Source organism: Neopsephotus bourkii, unplaced genomic scaffold (assembly GCF_033783945.1).
Source record: "Neopsephotus bourkii isolate Nb327-2 ecotype Australia unplaced genomic scaffold, CSIRO-AGI_Nbou_v1 NB_1825, whole genome shotgun sequence".
Classification (NCBI taxonomy): Eukaryota; Metazoa; Chordata; class Aves; order Psittaciformes; family Psittacidae; genus Neopsephotus; species Neopsephotus bourkii.
The window spans coordinates 2,591,789-2,615,641 of NW_026902298.1; the positions used below are offsets into that span (position 1 = coordinate 2,591,789).

Below are 23,853 nucleotides of genomic sequence, written 5' to 3' on the forward strand. Positions count from 1 at the left end.
TGAACAGGGCTTGGAGCAACCTGCTCTAGTGGAAAGTATCCCTGCCCATGGCAGGGGGTTGGAATTGGATGAGCTTTAAGGTCCCTTCCAGCACAAACCATTCTGTGATCCTATGAAATCAAAAGTAAAACATGAAGAGAGTTTTGTTTTGAAAGGAAGCAGTGAGCAGCTATGGGTGTATAAACCCAGCCACATTTCAGACATAGCACTGGTAAAAAGCCAGCTTTGAAATATTTTTTTTTCCCTCATTTCTTCCTTGTGGCAGTATAAAATTGAGAAGGATCTCCTAAAGTACCAAAGCCTCAATATCTCTGTGTGGCACAATGATACCTTTGGGAGGAATAGTTTCCTTGGTGAAGTGGAGCTGGATTTAGGAACATGGGACTGGAATGAGAAATCCAACAAGCAGATCAACTGGTTTCCGCTCAAGCCAAGGGTAGGTCACTAAGGGTGGGTCAGTTCTGTATTTTCCACTGTGTAAGTGCAAAACTCCGAGTCTTTATTTACTCATGTCTGGTCTTGTGTGTTCTGTGGGTTTTGTGTTGGTTATAGTCATAAATGCCTCTTTTCTGGTAGATGGAACATCCAGTTCTGAGGTTTCTGTTAGTCTAGTAAGTAGCTAGCTATTATTATAGTAGGAAAAGCTTTCTCACAGTGTAAGGAGTAGGAATTTCAAGTTGTTTTTCACTTACATCATGTTGCTGCAGCAGATACCCGAAGGCATTTTTCCCCCAAATACAAGCAAACCTCCTCAGAACATGGAGCAAGTGCAGCAGCATTTTAATGTTAGATGTAAGGATAACTTCCATGTCTGTGTGCATCTTGTTTGCTAATGGGTTTCAGCCAAGATCTAAGCTTTCAGCTAAGCCCCTGCCAGAGGTTCTGGTTTCTTTTGTTGTTGTTTTCTGCCTTTTTTATTTCTTCCTCTCTTCGTTGAATTTACTTCATGAATTCATTCCAAAATCAGCTCAATCCAAAATTGAATAATTTATAGAACAAACCGAGAATGTCGTGGTGATCTTTAACACTAGTTGAATTCAACTGATTTTTAAACTGCTCTGGGTAGGTAAATGTTAACAGGGATCCTGTTCCATCCTCAGATGGTCCATGACTATGAAGAAATGACACATTCTGGTGCCTTTTTGCAAGCTAACTTTTGCTAAGGCTGCTTTTCAGATTGTATTAAATGAGGCAAAACATTCCTATAGGAATGAGTTTAGAAAAGTCCATTTTCTGTTGCACAAAGAGTAAGTTTCCTGATTAAAAGAGCAGACATTCTGATTTTAAATAAGGGCACATCAGTGGAAATGCTGCATCCTCAAAGTCTTCTGGCCTCTCCTGGGTCTTGTTTTCTGCTTTAGTGAAAGAGTTGCATATCATCTGAGTCACTGCAAGTGGTTAAACATGCCCTAAAGTCTCTCATGTCCTGTAAACTGAGGGCAGACTAATGGGTATGGAACAAGAAAAAAACTTGCCTCCTGTAGAAGTCAGGCTTGTTCCAATGGAAAACTTTGCAGAGCAAACTCTTTGTGAAGTGCAAGCTTTGACATTTTTGGGGGTTTTCTTCTTCTTAAATTTCAGACTTCAACAATGACTCTTCAACTAGAAAACAGAGGGGAGATGAAACTGGCCCTTCTGTATGTCCCACACCCTGCTGGAGGTATGCTTTGCTTCTTGCTTTGGGTTTGTTAAGCCTTTGGGGGTTTAGTTCTTTCTACTCAGCCATTTCAGACACCTTGTTTTAATATAAAGTAGAATTATTCCTTCTAAAGTGAGACAAAGGGGCACAAAATCACAAAATGGAATACATAAAAATCTTTAGAATCAGTTTTAAGTAATGTTAACTTTGATGGCAGTAGCAATGGAAAATTATTGAGGTGCATGATACATAGAGAAAAAAAATAGGGTACAGCTAGAGAACATACTGAGAATTCTCACAAGATAAATCGTTATAGTTGGCCTAGTTTTAAGAGAAACAGTCTAGAAGAACAGGACACAGTGATAAAGAGTATCTGGGAACCACAGGTGTCCAGGATGGGCTACAGTTAAACTAACTGACAAGTAGGAGGATAGGAGGATTATTATGTCTCTGGTGCTAACGAACCAATTAAACTGGTATGAGCATCTACTGCACGTGCTTCAAAGGCTGCCAGAAGTGATGAAGATTGTTGGAAGAAGTAAACGACCCTCAGAGACCACCACCATAATTCTGTACGCATGCGGGGAACTCTCTGGAAAATGATGTAGTCCATATGTAGCCTCATGAATATGTATGTATGCCCAGGGACTATATAAGGATGGCTTGTATAGCAATACGGGGACACATGCTAGGAGGAGCTATCCCCGTGTGTCTCGGTGCCGCAATAAAGAATACCTGCTTGTCAGCTTGAAAACTTTGTTGCCAAGTTTGTTCCTGGAGCTTTCTCCGAACCAAAAGCCACCTTGCTCACGAATTCAGTTTAGCATCCAAAGATCACTTTAGGATTTTTGTCGGTTTTAATGTTACTACAGAAGAAATGGCCTCACTGCTGTAATCTTTGATTTGTAACATAGTCTGTATATGTAATAAATTCTGTTATCTCACTAATAATTGTAGAGATTATAAATCACAAGGCAGGTGCTATGATTCGCTAAACAAACAATGACAACACACTGAATTCAAGTGATATTAGAAGTAGAAAATACCAATAAGTATTTAGAATGCATCATTCTATGCTCTGTTTGGTTTAATCTTGTCTGGCAACAGATAACTGCTGATTTGACAGTGAGGTCAGGCCTTTAATCCAGCCAGTCAGTCAATAAGAATACAGTCACAGCACAAAAGAGCTTATTTGAAAGTCCAAGCATCAATAAATGTTAACATCACGTAGACTGAAGACAAGCTGTGACTTCCCTATCTAGGAGGCTTTGAAGAGGAGACTGATAGTATGCATATAGTTGTAACAGAGAAGTAGGAATACAGACATGATGTGGTCTTGCTGTACTTTGATGGGATGAAGATTGCAGCTTCCGAGGTTGAATTAAGGTATAATGAGAGTCTAGGCTAAATATCCCCTCTACAAATGGACAGGAATTGCTACATCATGGAAATTACCTTTAAAAGGGATCTGCAAGGCTTCATTATGTTTTACTTTTGCAGGGAAAAAGAGTGTACCTACTGGTGAGGTCCACATCTGGGTGAAAGAATGCCATGACCTTCCTCTTCTGAGAGGCAATAGGCTCAACTCTTTTATTAAGTGGTAAGAACTGGGATCAAAGGTATCAAAGGTGGTGGCCTACTAATTGTAACTTAAACTGTTATGTTTTCTAATCTTATCTTCATGTTTCTGCATTCAAATTTAAACCCACCTAATTACTTTCTGATTCTCCTTGATTGTAATGCAAATTGTCCTGCAGGGTTTACAATTTGAAGATGTTAAGCATGTGCCACCGATTAGAACAGACTGGGAGAGCTTTCTGTGTAATCTGCTCTTCCATTCTGCTGCTCAGTTACTCGGTAGGGGGAAGAGCTCCTCACAACTATGCCTGCTTTTATTTGCATTTAAGTAAGGTGTGTTTGTGCAGGAGTCTGGTTTAGTTTAGCAAATCTAGGGAGGAGACAGAAGTGAGAAGCATTGTGGTATTTCTTCCTCCTTCCTTTCCACGTACAGACTGAAAATGGGAAGAGACAAGAATAATGACATGGTTGGGAAATCCCCAGTGAGGACAAAAGGTTTCAGTGTCATTCATGATAAATGAAATCACTTTTGCCTCTTCATCACCTGACCTCCTCTTCTCTTCCATCTGCTGAAGCACAGGGGTGGATACATGCTGCCAGTATTTCATGGGACTGAGAATATGACATTTGACTTCATCTCCACAATGCTAAAGCATCTTCAGTCATGTCCTAACATGCAAAGGGCACTGTTAATCAGTAGGTTTTGTCTGTGTTTGATGTTTAAGCGCAAACTGACAATGCTTTTTCTTCCTGAAGTACCATTCTGCCAGACACCAGCCGCAAAAGCCGCCAGAAAACAAGAACAGTGGCAAAAACTACAAACCCCATATTCAACCACACCATGGTCTATGATGGCTTTAGACCAGAAGATTTGAAAGAAGCCTGTGTAGAACTCACAGTCTGGGACCACAACAAACTGGCCAACCACTTTCTGGGAGGTCTAAGGATAGGCCTTGGAACAGGTACTGGACAATTAACACATTAAGCCTTAATGTACAAAATGCAGGCTCTCCTTTTTACCTTCTTCCTTTCCTTTTCTTCTCTTTTTGCAAAGATCACCCAACAGCCTTTCAGTTAGTTATTTACTGAAGAGTTTCATTCAATGCCATGTCCAGCTGGACCAAGGACAAGTAACTTTCCTATTTTGAGTACAGATCCTGAAATGTAAATCTCAGTAGTGTTATGAGGGTTAGGATGACTGACAAATGAGGAGAAATACTGGAAGTAAACCTTTGCCTGGCCATACGCTGTATCTGGTACTGTTTGAAGTACAAGAACGTGTGTCCAAAATACTGATAACGTCTTACAGACTCATGCAAAAACTAAATATGAGGTGTAAGGAATGTGTTGGGTGGAGATAAAAGGATAGATCAGGAATGTGTGATAAGATTTGAAGACGTTGGAGAGGAAAACTTAGAAATGCAAACAAGTTTTCAGCATGAGGGCAATATAAAATGTGTAGACAGAACTGTGTGTTTTCCCTGTCATTGTATTTGTCCCTTTTATTGTCTGAGGGGAGGATGTGTTTGGAGCCTTTCCAAGCAAAGACAAGAAAAAAATTTCCCAAGTTACCATGGTTCACCAGAATAACTTAAAATACAAACTGGGACGGTAAATCTCAATTTGAATTCTAGAGTTTCCAGCATTGTACAAAATAAGTGTCCTGTTTTATTCTTAAACCCTCTCAAATATTCATAGAATCACAGAATGTTTTGGGTTGGAATGGAGCTTAAAGACCATCTAGTTCCAACGCCTCTGCCATGAGCAAGGACACCTTCCACTAGACCAGATTGTTCCAAACTCCTACATCTTGTGACAAAAAGGCTAAGGATAACACGAAATACGACCAAGTTTCTGTGTGAAATTCTTACTAAATGTGTTTGATAGAACTGTTCAAGTCCATAAATGTAGAACTGGTTCTTCGAAATACTGGGTCAGCCACCTGAGAATGTGAAACTGTTTTAGAAGACAGACAAATGTGATTGCCTGCTTCTACCTCTGCAACACATCAAGTAATGTTTCCCTTAACTGACATTTTTCCAGGCAGAAGCTATGGGACTACAGTAGACTGGATGGATTCTACTTCAGCAGAAACTGCCCTCTGGGAGAAGATGATCAACTCTCCAAACACTTGGATAGAAGACACGCTACCTCTCAGGATGCTAATGGTTGCAAAGTTGACAAAATAAGGTGGCTTTTTAATTGCTAGTGTCCAAAAGAAACTTTGGAAATAAAATTAAAGGTGTAGGGGTGAAACTTGGAAGAGGAACACAGTACCTCTTTGACAGTCTCTGCTCAGCTGCTCTTCTGGTTTTGTACTGTCAAATGTCACTTCATGTTTCAAATTAAATATCTGCCTGAAGATTAGTATGTAAATTTAAGGGATTCTTTCACTTCTTATTCACTGAAAAGGACTTAAAGAAGGTGGCACTTAAAGAACTCAGTGGTAGAGGTGTCTATGGTACCCAGATGCTTGTGTTGCCAAACAGAAATGATCCCTTAAATAATCTAAGTTACCACCAAAACCCCCAAGTCAGGTCTTTCTCTACACCCCAGGATTGTTCATGAGGTGTTCTTAATAAGACAGCAACAAGTTGTGTTTTGTTCATGCTCATAGGGTGTGTTGTATCCTCATCATGCCATGCCAGGTCCTTTAGTTGCAGTTGTACATTTCTAGGATATGAAAGTCACTTCTACAGTGAAAGCAGCATGAAGAACACTGACAGTGTCCTATCTGGCAAGGTGCAGAGGACTCTTAGTTCCCGTGTACTATAAAAATCAGGGTTATAGAACTTTGCTTGTATGTGGCTTGTTTTGCTCATGTATAATCCTCACTTTTAAATGCTGGAGGCACAGAGGCAAAACTTTTTTTATTCAGATACTACTCTAAAGGATCTAAACCTGCCAATTTTAGTGATGACCAGTGTGTTGGGTATTTATTCGATAAGGAATACTCAGCTGTATCTATAGCCATGAGCTCCGTGTTTGGCTATAATTTATCTGTGCTTCAGCACCCCTGTTAGGAGAACACTGGGGTTCTGGTGGCCCTGGTTTAGGGAGCTTTGCAGTACAGGGAGTAGGACTGGGACCTGCAGAAATGCGTGCTATTAGAGTTATATAAATGCAGAAAATACTAAATGTATTACTTTTTTAATAAAAAAAGCCTATTAAAGCTAAACAGGAATTTAGTGCTTATTAAACCCCAGTGGTTTATGTTAGCAACTCAGCATGTGATGTAACCAACTACAGACAGAACATGTTTCTGCAAATATATGCACATTTATGTGCTTCAGCTGTGTCTACAAGTTGGCGAGATCCTGTGCTTCAGTGGGAGGGGAAAAGAAATTGAAATGCTACTTGGTATTTATTACACACTAGGAATAGAGAAAAGAGAAGGTGCCATTCACCCTGCCGGGGAACCCACTGCCTCTCCCATCAGCCAGGTTTACAAATGCCGTAAGTAGTTGTCAGTCCTCATATCTCACTGCTTCGGGCATTTGGGATGGGATTGGTGGCTGTGACACTAAGCCAGATAGAAATAAAACCTTAACCTGGCCTGGTTAAGAGAGCAGGGCACATGCAACACTTCAGAGCAATGGATTTGCACTTCAGTGGTACAACAGCTACTTTGTTTCTGTATTTGGAAATAGCCTCCTGAAAGGGTGGTGGTTTTGGAAAAGCAGAGAGGCACCAGCTCGTTTGCATTCACTGCCTACATGAATTCTTTTTCACATGAAAACATAGCTTGCTGTTAACATGACCTACAATTTCACAGGATTAGTTTGTCATTGTCATCGTTGTTGTTGTGCTTCCTGTGAAGCTCAACTATTTTGCTACATTAAAATAGCTTTGGGACTTCAGTTGTAGGGCCAGGTCTGGGGGTTCTACATATGGATGGATGCTGGAGAGGGACTCTTCACCAGGGACTGTAGCGATAGGACAAGGGGTGATGGGTTTAAACTGAAACAGGGGAAGTTCAGGTTAGATATAAGGAAGTTCTTCACTGTGAGGGTGGTGAGGCACTGGCACAGGGTGCCCAGAGAAGTGGTAAATGCTCCATCCCTGGTAGTGTCCAAGGCCAGGCTGGATGGGGCTTGGAGCAACCTGCTCTAGTGGAAGGTGTCCCTGCCCATTGGAACCGGATGAGCTTTAAGGTCCCTTTCAACCCAAACCAGTCTGTGATTTGATGATGGTTTTCAGCAGAGCTCTAGCAGCTGTGCTTATCTTTTTACCATTTTACTATTGTCATACACAAAAGTCACAGCTGTTCACCTGGTGAGGTGAAGGGAAGATTACAAACCAAACTGCTTTATCAGCGCAAAAGGTACTTTGCTGATGCTATGCATGCTGTAGCATTTAATTATAGAGTAGAAACTTTACAACCTTGCCTCCTGCTAAAGGATATTATCTTGATTTATTAAAAGGTGCTTGGAAATTATGGCTGCATCTAATAATGTAACCCAGCAGGAATTCTGTGTTAAGCATCTAACTGAAGACATGCACAATTTACTGTTTAAAAGCTATTACTGGTGGTTTTTGACATTTCCCTGATCGTGGCTCACATGCTAACACAGCTTTCCATCAAACCCATAGTCATTTTCAACTACAGCGGTATGTTCCACACTGATAATGTGCTGACAGGGAAATGCAAGTTTACAAAGTTGATTAGGCCAGAAAGTTTCAAGAAACCAGTTTCTTAAAACCAGAACAGCTCTGCAGGTGAAAGGTTTTAGTCACCTATAACAGAAGCTTTAAAGGTATGTAGTTAGTTACTCACTCAAGGGCAGTTTGATAAGTTAATAACTATGTTTTGATTCTTTATTCCAGTTCACATTTATGAGAAAGCAGCTGTACACCTAGAATGTCTTTACATTCATTCTTGTCTGGAGAAACACATACCACCCCACCAACCCCTACCTTTTTCCTTTTGGGTTTGGTGGGTTTTGTTATTTCTTTTCTTGCCTTCTTTGCTTTAGCCTGGAATGTTTTTTGTTTGGTTTTGGTACACATATACATATACGCCTATGCATGTGTAAATTCTAAATTACACCAGCTGCCTATAGACCAGGCATCAAAGTCCCAGCTCTCCTGTTACACTCTGTGTTTCCAGAAACAACTCTTTCCTGCAAGCAAACCCATAAACCTGCTTTGATTTTACCCATTTTGAAGGATTTGGTACTGCAGCCTCCTTGTTTTCTTTGCTTTATATCCCCTACACACATCACTCACTCCTCTCTGCTTTGCATCCTCTTCCAATGGAGTCAGCAACACCTCCACTAACTTTTTTCCTTCCAGCTGTTTTCCTCCCCTATCCCATCAGCCAGGCTTTTCATTCACTGCTTAATGAAGCCGCAGGTTGTTCAGGGTGAGGGTTGTGTTGTTACTTACCATGGAGCCTGCCACTCTGAGCTCCTCTGGCATGCACAGGGCACAAGCTGGGGAACTCTTCAGAAGTGTGGAAATCCTCTTCCCTTTACCAAATCTGTGCACTTTCGAGAGCGTTTGCAGCGTTTGTTTTGCTAGGAAACACCCCCAGCTCTTTCAGCCGCTGGCCCATCTCCAGGCAGCCAGGACAAAGGCCCGACTCCATGGTGACTGGACTCCACCTCTGATCTCCACGGAGACAGGAACCCCCTGCAGCAGTGACAACAAACCAGCTGGGGAAAGAAAACACCGGGTAAGAAAATGTTTATCTCCTCTCAGACACTGCTCTGCATTGTGCTTCCACTGGATGGCCTAAACCTTTTAGTCTTCCCCCTTTCCTCTGTTACTTCCAAATGTTTTGGCAAGACCCAAGGTAGCAACAGGAATAGGGAAGTGAAGGATGATGGAGATGGATGTTGTGTCCATACTAATGGTCACCACAGCTCTGAAGCTGTCTGTGCTCCACAGCATTGACTCAGTTTTGCTGTACAATACTTTTCCTCCTTTTTTAAGCTGTCTCTTTCCTTTGTCCTCCCCTTACCTTCAGTCAAAGCCCAGAATTCACAAAGCCTGGTTCTTGGCATGCTGTGTCACATGCCATGTGGTTTAAGGTCTGAATCTGAATGAAAAACTTATTTTGAGTTTAGTTTTAAACTAACATTTTGTATCTCTGGGTACATTGCCAGACAACCAGGCACCAGTAATGACTTTGGTGCCAATGTAATATAAATATTTCCCTTATTTTGACATGAGGAGCCAGACTTCAAAAATGGCATGCCTAAAATAATCCAGCAAATGAGTGTCAAAACTCAAAGGACGAACCATTTCTCCAGGCACAAAGTCTTTGTACCTCAGGGCATTGGGTAATTATCATCATCCTATAGATCTTCTATTTCATTCATAAATCTCTAAGCATGGGATAAGGTTACTCGGTTATTTTCAATGAATGATGCACCACTAAAATCTTGCAAATCAATTTGAAGCTCAATCCATGTTTTACTCACATTTATAACACCAGATCTGTAGGAGAATATAAAAGCAGAGGAAAAGGATTGCTTAAGGAATTATTGACATCTTTATCACTTATAAGCTTTATACCTGAAAATAATAGTGGTTGTAGTTACAACACCACCACTTTGAGAAGGAATAATTAGCAAAGCTAATATATACCCCTGTCAAAAGCCTCTCTCCCAAGTTTCTTGTCAGCCCTTTTAGGCACTGGGAGCTGCTCTAAGGTCTCCCTGGAACCTTCTCCAGGCTGAACCAGCCTGTCTCCATAGCAGAGGTGCTCCAGCCCTCTGGTCATCTTTGTGGCCTCTGAACTCACTCCAATAGGGCTCATCTTTTTTTTCTCATTTCTGTGTGGGACAGGGGCTCCATGGCTCAGAATGGGGGACAAGAAGCGATGGCTAACTCCACAAGTGATTCAAAGATGAGAAAAGTCATTGAAGATCTGACAAAAAGCCTGAAAGAACTCTGTAGGAGCCCCGAAGATGAGAAGAGTGAGAAGGCATTGCTACAATCACATCTAGAACAGCATCACCTCATCTGTATGTTGAAGAAAAAAGCAGAGGATGCATACAAACAATGCAAAGGCCTGAAGCAACAAAACATGGAGCTGGAGAAACTGAGGAGAGAGGATGCTGTGAAGATGAAAGCCCAGACCCAGCAGATTCAGTGTTTGGAGTGGCGCTTCAGGGATCTGGCTGACAACCATGAAAAAATGATCCAGCTCAAGGATGAACACCGGGAACGGAACATGCAGCTGCAGGAGGAGAACAAGCGCCTGCAGCAGGAGAACCAAGTGCTCTTCGGTCAGGCTATGAAGAGGAAGGAAGCTGAAGTGCTCCAGCTTGCTGCCCAGGCCAGGAAGCTCTCGGAGCAGTTAGACTCCTTACAGGAGAAATGTGCTTATGAGACCTGCAGAGCGCAGGAGCGGGAAGAGGAGCTGCTGGAAGCTAAGAGCCAGCAAGCCAGCTCCTACGCCTGGGAGGTTGATTCCTTAAAGCACCAGCTGCAGTGCCTACAGGAGCAGCACAAACAAACCCTGGCGAAGGCAGAGCACGTGGAAAGCCAGCAGAGAGCCCAGGACAGCGAGTTGCGAGCCAGGCTGCAGAGGGCCAACGAGGAGAAAAAACAGCTCTTGAACCTGGCCACGGAGAGAGGCAAAGCTCTGCAGGACAAGCAACAGGAAATTCAGCAGCTGTGGAAGAAGCTGGAGACGGCAGAGAAAGCCAAGCGGAAAGCAGGGAAGCGCGCGGTGAAAGAGGCAGCAGCAGCGGAAAGTGAGCTGAAGGTGCAGGAGCTGCAGCGGGAGCTGGAAAGCAGCAAGCAGGCGTACAATGAACTCGTGCTGCACTTCAATGCCTACAGGAAGCACAGTGAGGATTTACTGACGAAAGAGAAAGCGCTGAATGACAAACTCCGTCATTTCATTGTGTGACTACAGCTTTCTCAGTGCCTCTCTCATGGCACACCACTTCACGCTGTTCCCTTGCACGAGATCATCTTCTGCTTCCTCTGTAATGCACTTGCCAGTTTAAAGCAGCCTACAAAGAGTTCTGTGGCCTGTTTCTTTGTTATACTTTTATAGAAGGAAGAGCCGTTAAATCTGAACGGGGATGGTTGAACCAGTCAAAGCTGAGACATGACATTAGGGTGGAAAATGTAAAGTATGAGTTTGATATATCTGATCCTAACCTCTGCTCTATCATAATTTTCACTTTTTATAGTTAAAAGCACATTATTTTCCAAGATGGACAAAAGCTCAACCCCTTTTGAGCCTTTTGTGTTTGATTCTTCCTTGAAGTTCAGCAGAGGCTGGGCATGTAAGAGGTAACACCGAGGCTCCAAGGAAGAAATCCCATCTTGCAGCACCTATGTATTAAAATTAAGAGGATGTGGACATGCTTGAGCAAGTCCAGAGGCCATGGAGATGCTGAGGGCTGGAGCAGCTCTGCTCTGGAGCCAGGCTGAGAGAATTGGGCCGTGTCATCCTGAAGAAGAGAAGGTGCCTTAAGGGGAGACCTTAGAGCAGCTCCAGTGCCTAAAGGGGCTACGTGAAACCTGGAGAGGGGCTTGGGACAAGGGCCTGTAGGGACAGGACAAGGGGAATGGCTTGAACCTGCCAGAGGGGAGATTGAGATGAGCTCTTAGGCAGAAGCTCTTCCCTGTGAGGGTGCTGAGGCGCTGGCACAGGGTGCCCAGAGAAGCTGTGGCTGCCCCATCCCTGGCAGTGTTCAAGGCCAGGTTGGACACAGGGGCTTGGAGCAACCTGCTCTAGCGGAAGGTGTCCCTGCCTGTGGCAGGGGAGTGGAACTGGATGAGCTTTAAGGTGCCTTTAAACCAAAACCATTCTGTGATTCTATACATGGTCATGTTTCAGGAACTGAACCAAGCTGCACCAGGGAAAGTTTAAACTGGATATTAAGGACAATTCCTTCCCCAGAGGGTGCTCAGGCATTGGAACAGGCTGCCCAGGGCAGTGCTGGCGTCACCATCCCTGGAAGCATTCAAACACAGTGTAGACAAGGCCCTTGGTGACATGGGTTAGTGGTGGCCTTGGCAGCGCTGGGGAGTGGTTGGCCTTGATGATCTTAAAGGCCTGTTCCAACCTGATTGATTCTACAGTCTCCAGACTAAACAGGCCCAGCTCCCGCAATCTCTCCTCATAAGCCTCGGACTGCCGTCGGCTGCTCTGCTTTCCCCAGCTGACATGCAGCGAGGAGCGCCCTTTCCCTCCGCTGAATGCGAGAGTGCCTAAACCCTAACCATGAGCAGGAGCCAGCCCCTCGCTGTGACAGCCCCAACCCCCAACAGCCCAGCGGGACATCCCCCGTCCTGCCCTCGCTGGGGGCTGTGGGTGACAGAGCCGCCACATCCCCATCCCCTCACACTCGGGCTCCCATTGCACTGGGGCTCCTCTCGCACAGAGGCTCCCCTCGCACTGGGGCTCCCATTGCACAGGGGCTCCACTCACACTGGGGCTCCCCTCGCACAGGGGCTCCACTCACACTGGGGCTCCTCTCACACAGGCTCCCCTCACACTGGGGCTCCTCTTGCACAGAGGCTCCCATTGCCCAGGGGCTCCCCTCTCACAGGGGCTCCCATTGCACAGGGGCTCTCCTCTCACAGGAGCTCCCCTCTCACAGAGGCTCCCATTGCCCAGGGGCTCCCGTCTCACAGAGGCTCCCATTGCCCAAGGGCTCCCATTGCACAGGGGCTCTCCTCACACTGGGGCTCCCATTGCCCAGGGGCTCCCCTCACACAGGGGCTCCCATGGCACAGGGGTTCCCTTCCCAGCCGCCGCTTTCCCGCGCGCGGGCGCCGCCGCCAGGCGCCCCCCCCCCTCACAGCGGGCCGCTTCCCGACAGGCACCGCGGCGGGAGCGCCGGGCTGGGGCTGCCGCCGCTCTCGTCAGGCTCCGTCCCGTCCCGTCCCGCCCGCCGCCATGCGCCACAGCCTCACCCAGCTGCTGGCGGCCTCCTCCGGCGGAGCGAGCCCCTCGGGTGCCGTCTGGCCGCTAGCCGGCGCGGGGCAGGCCCCGAGAGGGCGGGATGGCGGCGGGGAAGGGGACCCGGGCCCTGCGCGGCCCAAACAACAGCAGCCGCCGCGGCGGGAGGAGAAGGAGCCCGAGGCACCCGGCGGCCCGCTGGAGGTGTGGGAGCAAGAGGACTGGTTCCCGGGCTTGGAGCTGGGAGACCTGCTGGAGGCGGCCCGGCCGGACTGGGACCTGGATGCGGAGCTGAGCGGCTGCTTCTGTGGGGAACCGGAGCCGCTGCCCCCGCCGGGCCCGGGCCAGCGGCCGGCGGCGGTCGGGCGGAGGAATGGCGGGGCTGGGAGCCGGCTGAAGGCGGCGGCGGCGGCGCGGCTGAACCGGCTGAAGAAGAAGCAGTACGTGCTTGGGCTGGAGAGCCGCCTTCAAGGCCTGGCTGCTGAGAACCGGCAGCTGCGGGACCGCAACCGCGGCTTGAGCCGCCGCCTGCGAGAGCTGGAGCGGGAGAGCAGCTACCTGCGGGCCGTGCTGGCTAACCAGAGCGCTCTGGGGCAGCTCCTGAGCCGCTTAGCCGGGATCCGCGCCGGCGGGCTGCAGCTCAGCACCAGCCTCTTCAGGGACACTGGCAGCCCGCGCCGCCATCACCACCACCTCCAGCCTGCCGGCGAGAGCAGCGACCACGACTACGCCCTGCCCAGCTCCCGGCCTGCCAGCCTAGAGGAGGCGGCGGTGGTGACGGAGACAGAGGAGGAGTGGGCATCCCCCGGCGGGATCTGCCTCCACGTGGACCGGGATCAGGTGTCGGTGGAGTTCTGCTCCATCTGTGCTCGGCGGGCAGCGGCCTCCTTCAAAATGTAGGGTCAAGTACCTGCTGCAAGTACTCGTGGGGTGCTCCCCCCTATAACAGGGGCCTCGCGTCGCGGCGGAGGAAGCAGGCGATGGTGCGGAGGAAAAGAATCAATACAGTGGTGATGGGGTGGTATTGGGGGATATGCAGAGGAGGGGAGCCTGGCACGTTAGTGGCCGGGGTAATGAATGAAAGAAAGAAATATCTCTTGAACGTTGGGAGCCAGATGGTGGCCTTGGTTAAAGGTCGTGTAAAGCTGGCGTGTGGACGGTGGTGGTCTGAGGCTGTTTGGTGTAAGAGTCGTGCAGAGCTGCGTGCAGCAGTGCGGTAATTGTCATGCAAACTGACCCGCGTACACACGCAGAGGTGCCGCCACCAGAGCCCGTTTTTTGCAGCACTTGGGTGGAAAAGATCATGCCGACCTGATGCATGAAGGTGTGCTCGGTTCCACTTCGCAGTTGCCAGTAAAGATAACGCTGACTACCCGGTCTTTGAGTCAGATAATGTCTAGCCTGCTTATCCTGAGGAGCCGAAAATGCTTGCTTAGAAAACCAAAAACTTCATTAAGACATCGTCACTGGACAGACTTAAGAAAATAGTAATGATCGGCAAAAGAAAGCATGCATATGAAATTGTACTGCATCTCAGTTATACATTACTATTAAAACCTCTCTGACAGTTTCTCTTTTAGGTGCTTGCCCTGCCAGGCTCCGTTGTGTAGGGGTTAAAGAACAGTCGTTTTCCACCTCGCAACCTGGTAAGGATCAATATATTCCCATAATGCGGTATCAGACAGCTTGCTTTGCTTATGCCAGTCTCTTGTAATGGCTGGTTCAGGAAATGATTTCTCTGGTCCTTGGCCTACTCTGCCAAAATGTTTCTAGCGCTGAATGACAACTCATAGTTCAAATTACCATTGCATCATTCTGATTAGCTGTTTTCCTTTCTTAAATGAATGTGCACGTAGTAGCCAATACATGAGCTACATTTGGAGTTAAAACATAAATGCTTGTCGTTTGAAATAGGAGTTTTGAACTAAGTAATGAGCTGAAAAGGGGAAACATGCTAATAAGGGGGATGTGATATTAACAGCCTTTTAACATAGGGTACTGCCCGCAAAATGTAAGTAAAATGCATTTTTAAAAGGAAAGAATTTGTGACCTGTTCATTTCAAATCCTATCTAGTGTTAGGGATGCACGGTACCTTTGAAAAGCCCTTCCTTAGCTTGCTCTAATTCATGATGCAGAGTTTTGCCTGCTTAAACAGAGCACAGACACTGATTTTAGCTGTACAGTGGAATCCTCGCGTAGAGGAGTCACTTTTTTTGCATGGACCTCTAACAGAGTTGTGGTTTGGAGGATGCAGTGCACCGAAGTAATTTGTCACTTTAGCTTCCCTTAAGCCCATCTCTGTGCTCCTGCATACGCAGGTCCCCACATTACTTCACAGTAGCTTTAAATTGTAAAGATATTGCATGTATATGCATGTGCTTAATTTTACTGTAGAGTTCTTAATTCAGCCTCTTACAGTATCAAGAAATCTATCACTTGATAGAATTAAGCACAGTTTAGAGATGAGCAAATCTGTATCTTGAGGCTCATGATTTGCAAGATGCTCCATAATTAACTGGGATAGGAGGAAAAATAGTTTGACAAACAGTAGGATGTGTTTTCTTGTACTAGTCAGTGTTTCTCCCTGTCACAAAAGACGAGTGGGTTGTCTTTTCAGTTGTATTCTAATGTTTAGGTTGTTTACATGTACATCAGGTTGGGGGAAGAAGGACTGTGAAAATGATAATATGTAAAGTGAGGTTTCACAAAGAATACACTTTCCTAAACCAGTTTCATTTATTTTCTTAAACAAAAAGATTCTATTTAGTGTTTCTGAAGTCTTGTTTCTTAAAGCCTTAAATGTTGTGTTTAAGGCTGTAGTAGTAAGGGAAAGCATTTTTTCCCAGTCATTTGCTGTATTGGTGCTAGACCCCATCAAGTGTTCGTGGGTATAAAGGAGTCTGTTTTTTCTTTGTGAAACATCACTGTGTGATAAAGTATCTGTGTATTTAGCATCCTTGTTTTTCTTTATGCTAAAGTGGATTCAGCTGTGTTGGGGCAGAAGAGACGGGACCAGCTGCTGGCCACATTTCCTGCTTTATTTTAAAAGGTAGTATAAGAAATGAGAATAAAGAGGTAACAGGGCTTTTGCTGTCTTTGGTTAAACAAAAACAAACGAGGTTGAATGCTGGGATCATTTACTGCCATCCAAGATGTTTTCTATAAAAGCCAATATCCTATCAAACAGGTTTTACTCCACTGTGTGCAAAATTCCATCTGGTCAGGGGGTACTGCCAGCACAAAAGAGATTTAGTGAGATACATGTTCCCTTATACCTCAGTGGTGGCATCAGTGGGACTGTGCAGTCAGTCCTGAATTGTATAATCCTGTTGTAATGGATGGGTTACACCAGTGCCACAAGGATCAGAGTTACCCACCGAAACCTGAACTGGCTGATAGGCAGAAGGGAAATAATGGAGCTAGAGTCAGCCTGGGCTCAGTCTGCCAAGCTCAAGCTTCAGGAACGTGCTTAGTTCTGAAGTTTAACATGCTTGATGAAAAGAGAAACGCTCGTGTAGCAAGTATGAGATGTTCCAGTGGCATTTTTACAGTTACTGCAGCCAAGAAGTGGGGTTTGAGTTAACTGAAATATGCATTCTTTCTTTCTGCATCGCTGCTAAGTGGTAGGGGTCGGGGCCATAGTTCTGGTCTCTGTTGTGAACCTGCACATGGCTCACAGACACTACACGTGCTGTGTCTGAGAGTAGCTGATGTTCTGACATGCAAAATGGTGTATACTGGTACAAGAGCAAGGGCAAGTGCCCAGGAAGTTAGTGGCTGCAGGCATTTCTAGTGCCTACTGAATCATATTTAAACCAAATAGAGGAGAGGAAGTTATTTGAAACTCTTAACCAACTGTACTATCTGTATGGTGTGTTATTAATGTAGCTTTTTGAAGTGAAAGCCTTGAAATGACATAACTTAATACTTGAAAAATATATTGTAAATGTTTCTTTGTAATTATGTGCCATCCAGATAAGAATACAAGATCGTAATAAAATCAGACTTGTTGATCTTTAAATGTATGGGCTCAAATGTGTTTTTCATCTTCTCATCAATGCCTTGCTTTAATTGAGTGGTTCATTACACACAATGGGAAAACAGGAAGGGGAAAGTGCTGTTGTTGCTGTCTGTGTGAGTTGTCAGTTGGAAAACAAGATAAAGTGGATGTGGGTATGTAGGAGTAAACAGTTCTTACTCATCTGTCTGTCAAATTAATGTTGTGGTGAGGATGAAACAAAGGTGTGTTATTCCTTGAACTGAAGAGCTGTGCTTCATGGAATCACCGCTCCTTGTGCATTACAGTTGTTTTTCTCTATTCATAATTTATTAATGTGGGTATGTTTGATCAATAAACCATGGAGGACTAGAACAGTTACATAAAAGCTTCTGTGGTCTATTGCATCTTCCTCCTCTGCCCCATTTCTAGGTTCAGAAGTTTGATGGCTGGTTAATAATATGTTGTTAAACCAGAATCCTTCATCAGATCATTTCCATGCTGAGCACTAGAGTGTAGCAAAAGGTTTGAGGGTGCTGGAAGGACAGAACTTCAAGCTCCAGAGTGAGACATGTGTTGTGCTCTTTGATTTCTTCTCATCTTCAACACTTTGTAGAGCACAGTTTAAAACAGCCTGTTGGTTCTGGGGCCCCCAGGTAGTGTGTGTTGTGTGTTTGTTGTGTGGTGGTTGGTTGTGTTTTGTTTGGTGGTGTGTTGTTTTGGTTGTTTGTTTGTTGGGGTGTGGTGTGTGTGTTTGTGTTTGTTGTGTGTGTTGTTTTTGGTGTTTTGGTTGTTGGTGTTTGTTTTTGGGTTTTGTGTTTTGTTGTTTGTTTGTTGGTGTGTTGTGTGTTTTTTTTTGTTTTTTTTTTGGGTTGGTTGGGGGTGTGTTTGTGTTTGTGTGGGGTGTGTGGGGGGTTGTTGGTTTGGTTTTGGTTTGGGTTTTTGTTGTGTGTGTGTGTTGGTGTGGTGGTGGTTGTTTGGGGTTGTGGGGTTTGGGGGTTGTGTTGGGGGTTTGGTTGGTGGTTTGTTGGTGGTTTGTGTGTGGTTTTTGTATAGGTGGCTACTGCTTCCAGTGTAGGCTGGCCCCCTACGTCAGAATGAGTGTGTATTTTGCTGGTGTAAAAGCCATTAGGGTTCATGCAGTGAGAGGAGGCAGAACCTCACCACCCAGGTCAACGCTGCCTCCGCCGGGATGCCCACTAAGGTTGAGCCTGCCACCTTGCACTGTGATGGTGTCTGTCAGAGCTGGTTTCCTGATCGTCTTCACAGGGTCTTTGGGGTTGGTAAGATAAACACTTACTGAAAATATCTGTCACTCTTTCATTTACCCTTTGCCAGATCTTTCTCCCTATCTTTTCCTATAATGATAAACTGGTTGTTTTTTTTTTATCTATTGTGCCTCGCCTCTCCCTCAACCTGGAATACCCAAACTCCAGAATACTCTTGTCAAAACTGTAATCATAGAATGGGATTGGTTGGAAGGGAACTTAAAGCTCATTCAGTTCCAACCCTCTGCCACAGGCAGGGACCCCTTCCACTAGAGCAGGTTGCTCCAAGCCCCTGTGTCCAACCTGGCCTTGAACACTCCCAGGGCTGGGGCAGCCACAGCTTCTCTGGGCACCCTGTGCCAGCGCCTCAGCACCCTCACAGGGAAGAACTTCTTCCTGATATCTAACCTTTTTGTAAATGTAGTGATTCTTAAAAACTGAAGTTCTCTGGAGTCTGTAGTTAAAGAGGTTTTCTGTTAGAATCGATGTCAGTGGGATCGTATTTGCTGTTGGGCTGTGAATGTCTGGAGAATACATTTAGTGTGGGAGCTGCTCAGATGGGCTTTGTGGTTGAAGAACATCCTGTGTGAAATTGCACATTACCAGTAGCCGATTCTATCGTTTCTCTTCCAGTTTAAGTGTGATATGTGTGGAACTGGAGAAATAATTGTGCCTTGGTCATTAGCAGGATGCCAGGCTAGGACAGGGGCAGGGAGAGGAGGGAGTCAGCTGTGGGGCAACAGATTATAGCACTGAGATTCAGCATGAAAAATGGTCCACAGAGAAGATGAAATTGGTGTATTTTAGTGTTTCTGGTGCTCTGTTGATTCCTCTCTGTGGCCAGTCTGAGTGTGCTTCTGGCTGTAGTTCAGATGGCAAGTAGTGAAAGCTCCATCCTTAGAGGTTGCTCCATAGAAGCTCTTGCTGTCACACACAGGCCTATTAGGGACTGTTTCCACTGAAAGGGATACAACCATGAAACAAAAGGATACAACATAAGCCTGTTGTAACTCTGATTTCCAACAGGAGGGGGTGTTTGCAAGGCATTTATGAGAGTAGGAGGCAAAAAACAGGTAAAAGCTGGTCCTTTGACTCTGGATAGCTGTATGCGGTATGCTGTACCCTGTCTATGAAGTGGGTAGCGGGTGTTTCCATGAGGACACTCATGCATGCACGCACACAACAGAACTCACTGATGGCACCTGGGTGTCCTGCTGGATTTTGACACAGTTGCAGTTTTACACTTAAATTTGCGAACCCCCAGTTTAATGAGAAGCACAGGCTATAACTGCAACTGTTGCCTTCTCTAAACACAACACTAAGGAGTACATAGCTCACCCCTGACATCACCAATACCACCGCTTAGAATCCCTATCTACAATGTGTATATTCCTCAGTTACACTGGAAACAGTTATCAGGCTTTGCAACTTCCTAAAAACATTGAGAAATGGAATTATTTTTCTTGTTTCTTCACCTTTCACCCTAATAAATTAATATCTAAAAATGTGGTTTGTCCAAGTCAGACCATTAAATACCAGAACATGCAGTTTGATTACAGAGAATAACTATCACTCGAACTGATACCAAAATCAAAGCGGCACATGGAACTGAAGATGGTTTTGAACTTCATGCTTTAAAAAGCACCAGGATCTGCTTGCAGTGGCTTAACTACATGTTGTCAAACAGTCACAATAACCGTCAAGCCATTCATTTTCATTCTTAAATGTAGTACTGCAGAGTAAAAGCTTGATTTTGTTTTTACTATCACAGGTAAGTGGTTCTGTTGGCTGATGACTCCGGGAGATACAGTAATTCACAGCCTCGTAAACCAGTTGCTCCGTGAGGATCTCTAACATGGATCAGAGGTAAGGCCAAGATCGATCCTTAGATGCAGACCACTATTGGAACACTGCATGATATAGTGAAACTGAACTAGGGAAAGCTAAACAAACTTCAGATCACAGGTATGGTGGAGGCTGTGCACCTTTGCTGCTTCCCTGTACAATCAGGCTGCTACTCCTGATTATAGAGAAACAGCACACGGTTACTCTGAACCACTTACATCTTAACATGAGTAGTTTTGCAGGGACAGCACCAGCTCTCTGAGGCAATCTCAACATAATTCCCTGCTTTGGGAAAAGGCTAATTCCAAGGCAAACTGGTTACAAGGACAAAGCATGTTCTGATCATGCTTTTTTTGGCTGCTTGATAGAGATGCTGAGAGCTCAACATGAGCACCACACCTGAGTGCTGTGGCAACAGCTCCCTACAATGCAGCCTGTGTCACCTTGATGGGGTGATCATGTGAGGGAAAGTCTGTGCTAGCAGAGTGAAACAAAGCTGGGGGGAAAAAGTACTCGGATTCTGAGGAATCACAGAACCAGAAAATGGACTGGGTTGGAAAGGACCTTAAAGCTCATCCAGTTCCAACTCCCTGCCACGAACAGGGACACCTTCCACTAGAGCAGGTTGCTCCAAGCCCCTGTGTCCAACCTGGCCTTGAACACTGCCAGGGATGGGGCAGCCACAGCTTCTCTGGGCACCCTGTGCCAGCGCCTCAGCGCCCTCATAGTAGAGAACTTCTGCCCAATGTCTAACCTAAATCTGCCTCTGCCAGGTTAAGTCCATTCCCCCTTGTCCTCTCATTACAGGTCCTTGTAAAAAGTCCCCCTTCAGAAAGACCTTGCCTTGCACCCCCCCCTTTCTTTTTTAATGACTGTGGTTTGCATTACGAAGAAAAACACCTTTTGCAGTAATACCCATTTATACAGCTGCTAAAAGATGCAGCACCACCTTAAAACCAGGCAGGCAACATAAATACTTTTTTCCCCATTCCCAAAGAAAACCACCCATCCTCATAAAGCGGTTACTCAGATATACAGTCTAAGCCGGACATAATGAAAAACTTAACTTGCATTTAAGTTCCCAACCAAGAATGTGAGGGCTGAGTCTTACCTTTGGTTTTCTGTTAAAAAAGACAGGAAGCAACAACTTCTTGTTATGTTTATTATGATTACTTATCCAAGGCAACTGAAAAGCTGCTTAACTTCATCCTTGTAACTCTTCAGGATCCCTGCTAGAGTTTATCCGCTGCAGTATTTTGACATATATTCCATGATGTTTAGTGGCAAGATACAACCCAGTCAGAACCTGTACAAGGACACCCAAGCTCATCTTTCTAAAGACAGGCTGAGAAATGGTGAGCCAGAAGCGTAAGAGATTTTCCTTCCCTGGCAAGGGCGATGAAGAATACCTAAACAGCAAAAACACGGGGAAAAACTCCATTTCATCTTTTTTCCATCCAAAATGTCAAGAATTAACATTAAAAACCTAGAGGCAGATATTCTCTCCTATGTTAAATTCACATGGTGGTACTGAGCTCTCTGGATACAAGCTATAAAACACCCCTACTACAAACTGGCATCTCACCATCCCCTTGCTATGTTCTGACCCAATCTGGAGTTACTCCTGCAGGAAGGAGCTGGGCTTTGCCCAGGATCTGTGAAGCCTTGTGGCCACCCAGCAAGGCTCAGCAGGCTGGCAGCCACAGTTTCCCAGGCACATCGTGGGTCACTTGTAAGGTTCCAGCTAAACACGAGTGCTTGGCAGTCTATCAGTCTGCAGATCTTGTTTCACTTGGGAGGCTTGGTGAGCTCTTAATGAACTTTACCTTGTAATTAGATGACCTTAGTGTAAATCCCTTCCTGTGTACCAAAACCCTACAGGAAGACAGGTGTGCACAGACTGAACATCCACACATTTTAAACTGAACCAAAGATCTGACCAACAGACACATTTCACTAATTGCAGGGTAATGACGTACCTGGCTGCAAGGCTTCCGTTCAAGGGGATAGCCAGGAAAACAGGGTAGAGTCCACCCACAACAGCCCCGACCAATCCTCCTCTGACCACAGCACAGACCTCACAGTTCAGGTCACCTGCACGACAAACAGTGTTTCACTGTCAGCATCCACATGGTTCCAACACACGGGATCACAGAAAGGTTTGGGTTGGAAGGGACCTTAAAGCTCATTCAGTTCCAACCCCTGCCACAGGCAGGGACACCTTCCACTAGAGCAGGTTGCTCCAAGCCCCTGTGTCCAACCTGGCCTTGAACACTGCCAGGGATGGGGCAGCCACAGCTTCTCTGGGCACCCTGTGCCAGCGCCTCAGCACCCTCACAGGGAAGAGCTTCTTCCCAGTGTCTGATCTAAATCTGCATCAACCTATATGCTGCATGCAACACTATGGGAACACACTAGACAGGAGTGGCCAAACTATACAGGTACATAAGATACTTTGAAAAGACTCTTCCTTTTGCAAATGTATCACTTTCATTCCAACCCATGAAGAATTTATCACTCTAAAGATGACCTTCAAATGAAATCATACAGATGGGAAAACCCGAACTGCTTGGTTGTAGTCCCTTTTACACCACCTTTAGCAAAAATGCTAAACGTAAATGATGTTTATCAGAATTTAATAAACATATATAAATACACATATGTATGTCCTTTCCCACTCAACTTGAAGAGCTCACTGCTGCCCAATGCATTAGATAACCTGGTTTTCAAACCCTGCTTTACAAATGGAGGCATTTCAGGACCACAACAGTTTAAGACCACTGTTCTGCGGAGAGGAGAAGCTCCTGTGGTGTTACATTGCATACAGAAAGCAAAGCCCTTTTGAAAACAAGGAATAATAATGAGGTTTTTACCTGAAAATAAAGGCTGACGCACAAAAACTTCATAAACTGCTGCTGTTGAAATAAATGGCAGCACGGCCATTGGCACTGCGGTTATAATGGCAGCTCTTCGGATATGTAGGATGCTCCTGAAGAAGTTATTTCCTGCCAAGCCACATAAGCTTGCGTTTGCTGCTAGGAAGTATGATCCATGATTGCAAAGATTCCTGTGAAAGAAGGAAAGTTGCTTCAGCAATTAAGAACTGTAAAGAAGTTTGGTTTACTCAATGCCACAATTCACCTCCGAGTATTCTGCATAAGGTAAGAGATGTAAATCTCTCCCTGGTGCAAACTGCAGAGCAGCTCCTTTCAAAAGCACCCAGTAGTGCATCTTTCACTACATGCCTGGGTTTACACACACCTCAAGAATGAAGTGACAGAAAGGCTGAGAAGCCTTCTCTATAGGTTTTCTTATTTCTTATAGCTAATGGAAACATCATGAAATCTGCTCTCCCAATGAGCATGTTTCATCAGCATTGAAATATAGGAAGAATCTGTTCTTAAAATAAATGAGAAAAACAGATATATATTTTTTATAAGCCTTGTTTCCAGCCTGCTTGCCCACAAGTAGAGATTTACTATGAACAGAAGAGCTTAGAGAACAGATCAGTGGACCACTACAGCCACTGAGATTTTGCAGTGATGATCTCAGTAGCTCCATCTGGATCCCTGATAGTGACCAGCTGACAGGCTGCAAGCCTTCCTCACATGTATGGAGCACCTGAATTGAAAGGCCTACCTTGTCAGG

At 45.3% G+C, this 23,853-nt stretch overlaps 4 protein-coding genes and 1 long non-coding RNA gene across 21 annotated transcripts in view; 3 read left to right on the top strand and 2 right to left on the bottom strand.

Annotated features, from left to right (window-relative positions):
- Nucleotides 1-6,395, top strand: part of SYTL2 (synaptotagmin like 2) — a 53,294-nt gene extending 46,899 nt beyond the window's left edge. For all 10 annotated transcript variants that reach the window (XM_061343676.1, XM_061343677.1, XM_061343672.1 and 7 more), the window contains 5 exons: nucleotides 266-436; nucleotides 1,582-1,660; nucleotides 3,140-3,239; nucleotides 3,974-4,179; nucleotides 5,261-6,395. In XM_061343676.1, coding sequence (XP_061199660.1) covers nucleotides 266-436; nucleotides 1,582-1,660; nucleotides 3,140-3,239; nucleotides 3,974-4,179; nucleotides 5,261-5,406 — 702 coding nt within the window. In that variant the 3' untranslated portion in view covers nucleotides 5,407-6,395. The remainder of the gene's footprint in view (nucleotides 1-265; nucleotides 437-1,581; nucleotides 1,661-3,139; nucleotides 3,240-3,973; nucleotides 4,180-5,260) is intronic.
- On the bottom strand, nucleotides 386-8,722 carry LOC133207095 (uncharacterized). 2 transcript variants are annotated; one of them, XR_009723947.1, is made up of 3 exons: nucleotides 8,606-8,722; nucleotides 3,762-3,886; nucleotides 386-1,602 (listed from the first exon to the last, which is right to left on the bottom strand). It is a non-coding gene; the product is annotated as an uncharacterized LOC133207095 (long non-coding RNA). The 2 variants fall into 2 exon arrangements; XR_009723948.1 differs by lacking the exons at nucleotides 386-1,602; nucleotides 3,762-3,886 and adding an exon at nucleotides 7,613-7,966 and having other exon boundaries at nucleotides 8,606-8,721.
- Nucleotides 8,723-8,784: 62 nt separating this feature from the next.
- CCDC89 (coiled-coil domain containing 89) lies at nucleotides 8,785-11,492 on the top strand. The gene is made up of 2 exons (XM_061343685.1): nucleotides 8,785-8,894; nucleotides 10,013-11,492. Exon 2 carries the CDS (start codon nucleotides 10,020-10,022, stop codon nucleotides 11,082-11,084), a length of 1,065 nt encoding a protein of 354 aa, XP_061199669.1. The 5' UTR covers nucleotides 8,785-8,894; nucleotides 10,013-10,019; the 3' UTR covers nucleotides 11,085-11,492.
- A 1,519-nt stretch (nucleotides 11,493-13,011) lies between these two features.
- CREBZF (CREB/ATF bZIP transcription factor) lies at nucleotides 13,012-17,116 on the top strand. 4 transcript variants are annotated; one of them, XM_061343746.1, is made up of 3 exons: nucleotides 13,012-14,077; nucleotides 14,663-14,740; nucleotides 16,074-17,116. In XM_061343746.1, exon 1 carries the CDS (start codon nucleotides 13,092-13,094, stop codon nucleotides 13,992-13,994), a length of 903 nt encoding a protein of 300 aa, XP_061199730.1. In that variant the 5' UTR covers nucleotides 13,012-13,091; the 3' UTR covers nucleotides 13,995-14,077; nucleotides 14,663-14,740; nucleotides 16,074-17,116. The 4 variants fall into 4 exon arrangements, with proteins under 4 accessions (XP_061199730.1, XP_061199728.1, XP_061199729.1 ...); XM_061343744.1 differs by having other exon boundaries at nucleotides 13,012-13,990; XM_061343745.1 differs by having other exon boundaries at nucleotides 14,663-17,116.
- A 4,237-nt stretch (nucleotides 17,117-21,353) lies between these two features.
- TMEM126A (transmembrane protein 126A) overlaps nucleotides 21,354-23,853 on the bottom strand; it is a 187,755-nt gene continuing 185,255 nt past the window's right edge. For all 4 annotated transcript variants that reach the window (XM_061343406.1, XM_061343405.1, XM_061343407.1 and 1 more), the window contains exons 3-5: nucleotides 23,079-23,272; nucleotides 22,185-22,299; nucleotides 21,354-21,614 (exon numbers count right to left, since the gene is read on the bottom strand). In XM_061343406.1, coding sequence (XP_061199390.1) covers nucleotides 21,410-21,614; nucleotides 22,185-22,299; nucleotides 23,079-23,272 — 514 coding nt within the window. In that variant the 3' untranslated portion in view covers nucleotides 21,354-21,409. The remainder of the gene's footprint in view (nucleotides 21,615-22,184; nucleotides 22,300-23,078; nucleotides 23,273-23,853) is intronic.

Excerpts from the sequence above, each read along its gene's own strand:
- CREBZF (XM_061343743.1), top strand. The coding sequence starts at position 13,092 with ATGCGCCACAGCCTCACCCAGCTGCTGGCGGCCTCCTCCGGCGGAGCG. Across the intron at positions 13,991-14,662 it reads GCAGCGGCCTCCTTCAAAAT|TTTCTCTTTTAGGTGCTTGC; the intron begins GTAGGGTCAAGT and ends CCTCTCTGACAG.
- CCDC89 (XM_061343685.1), top strand. The coding sequence starts at position 10,020 with ATGGCTCAGAATGGGGGACAAGAAGCGATGGCTAACTCCACAAGTGAT.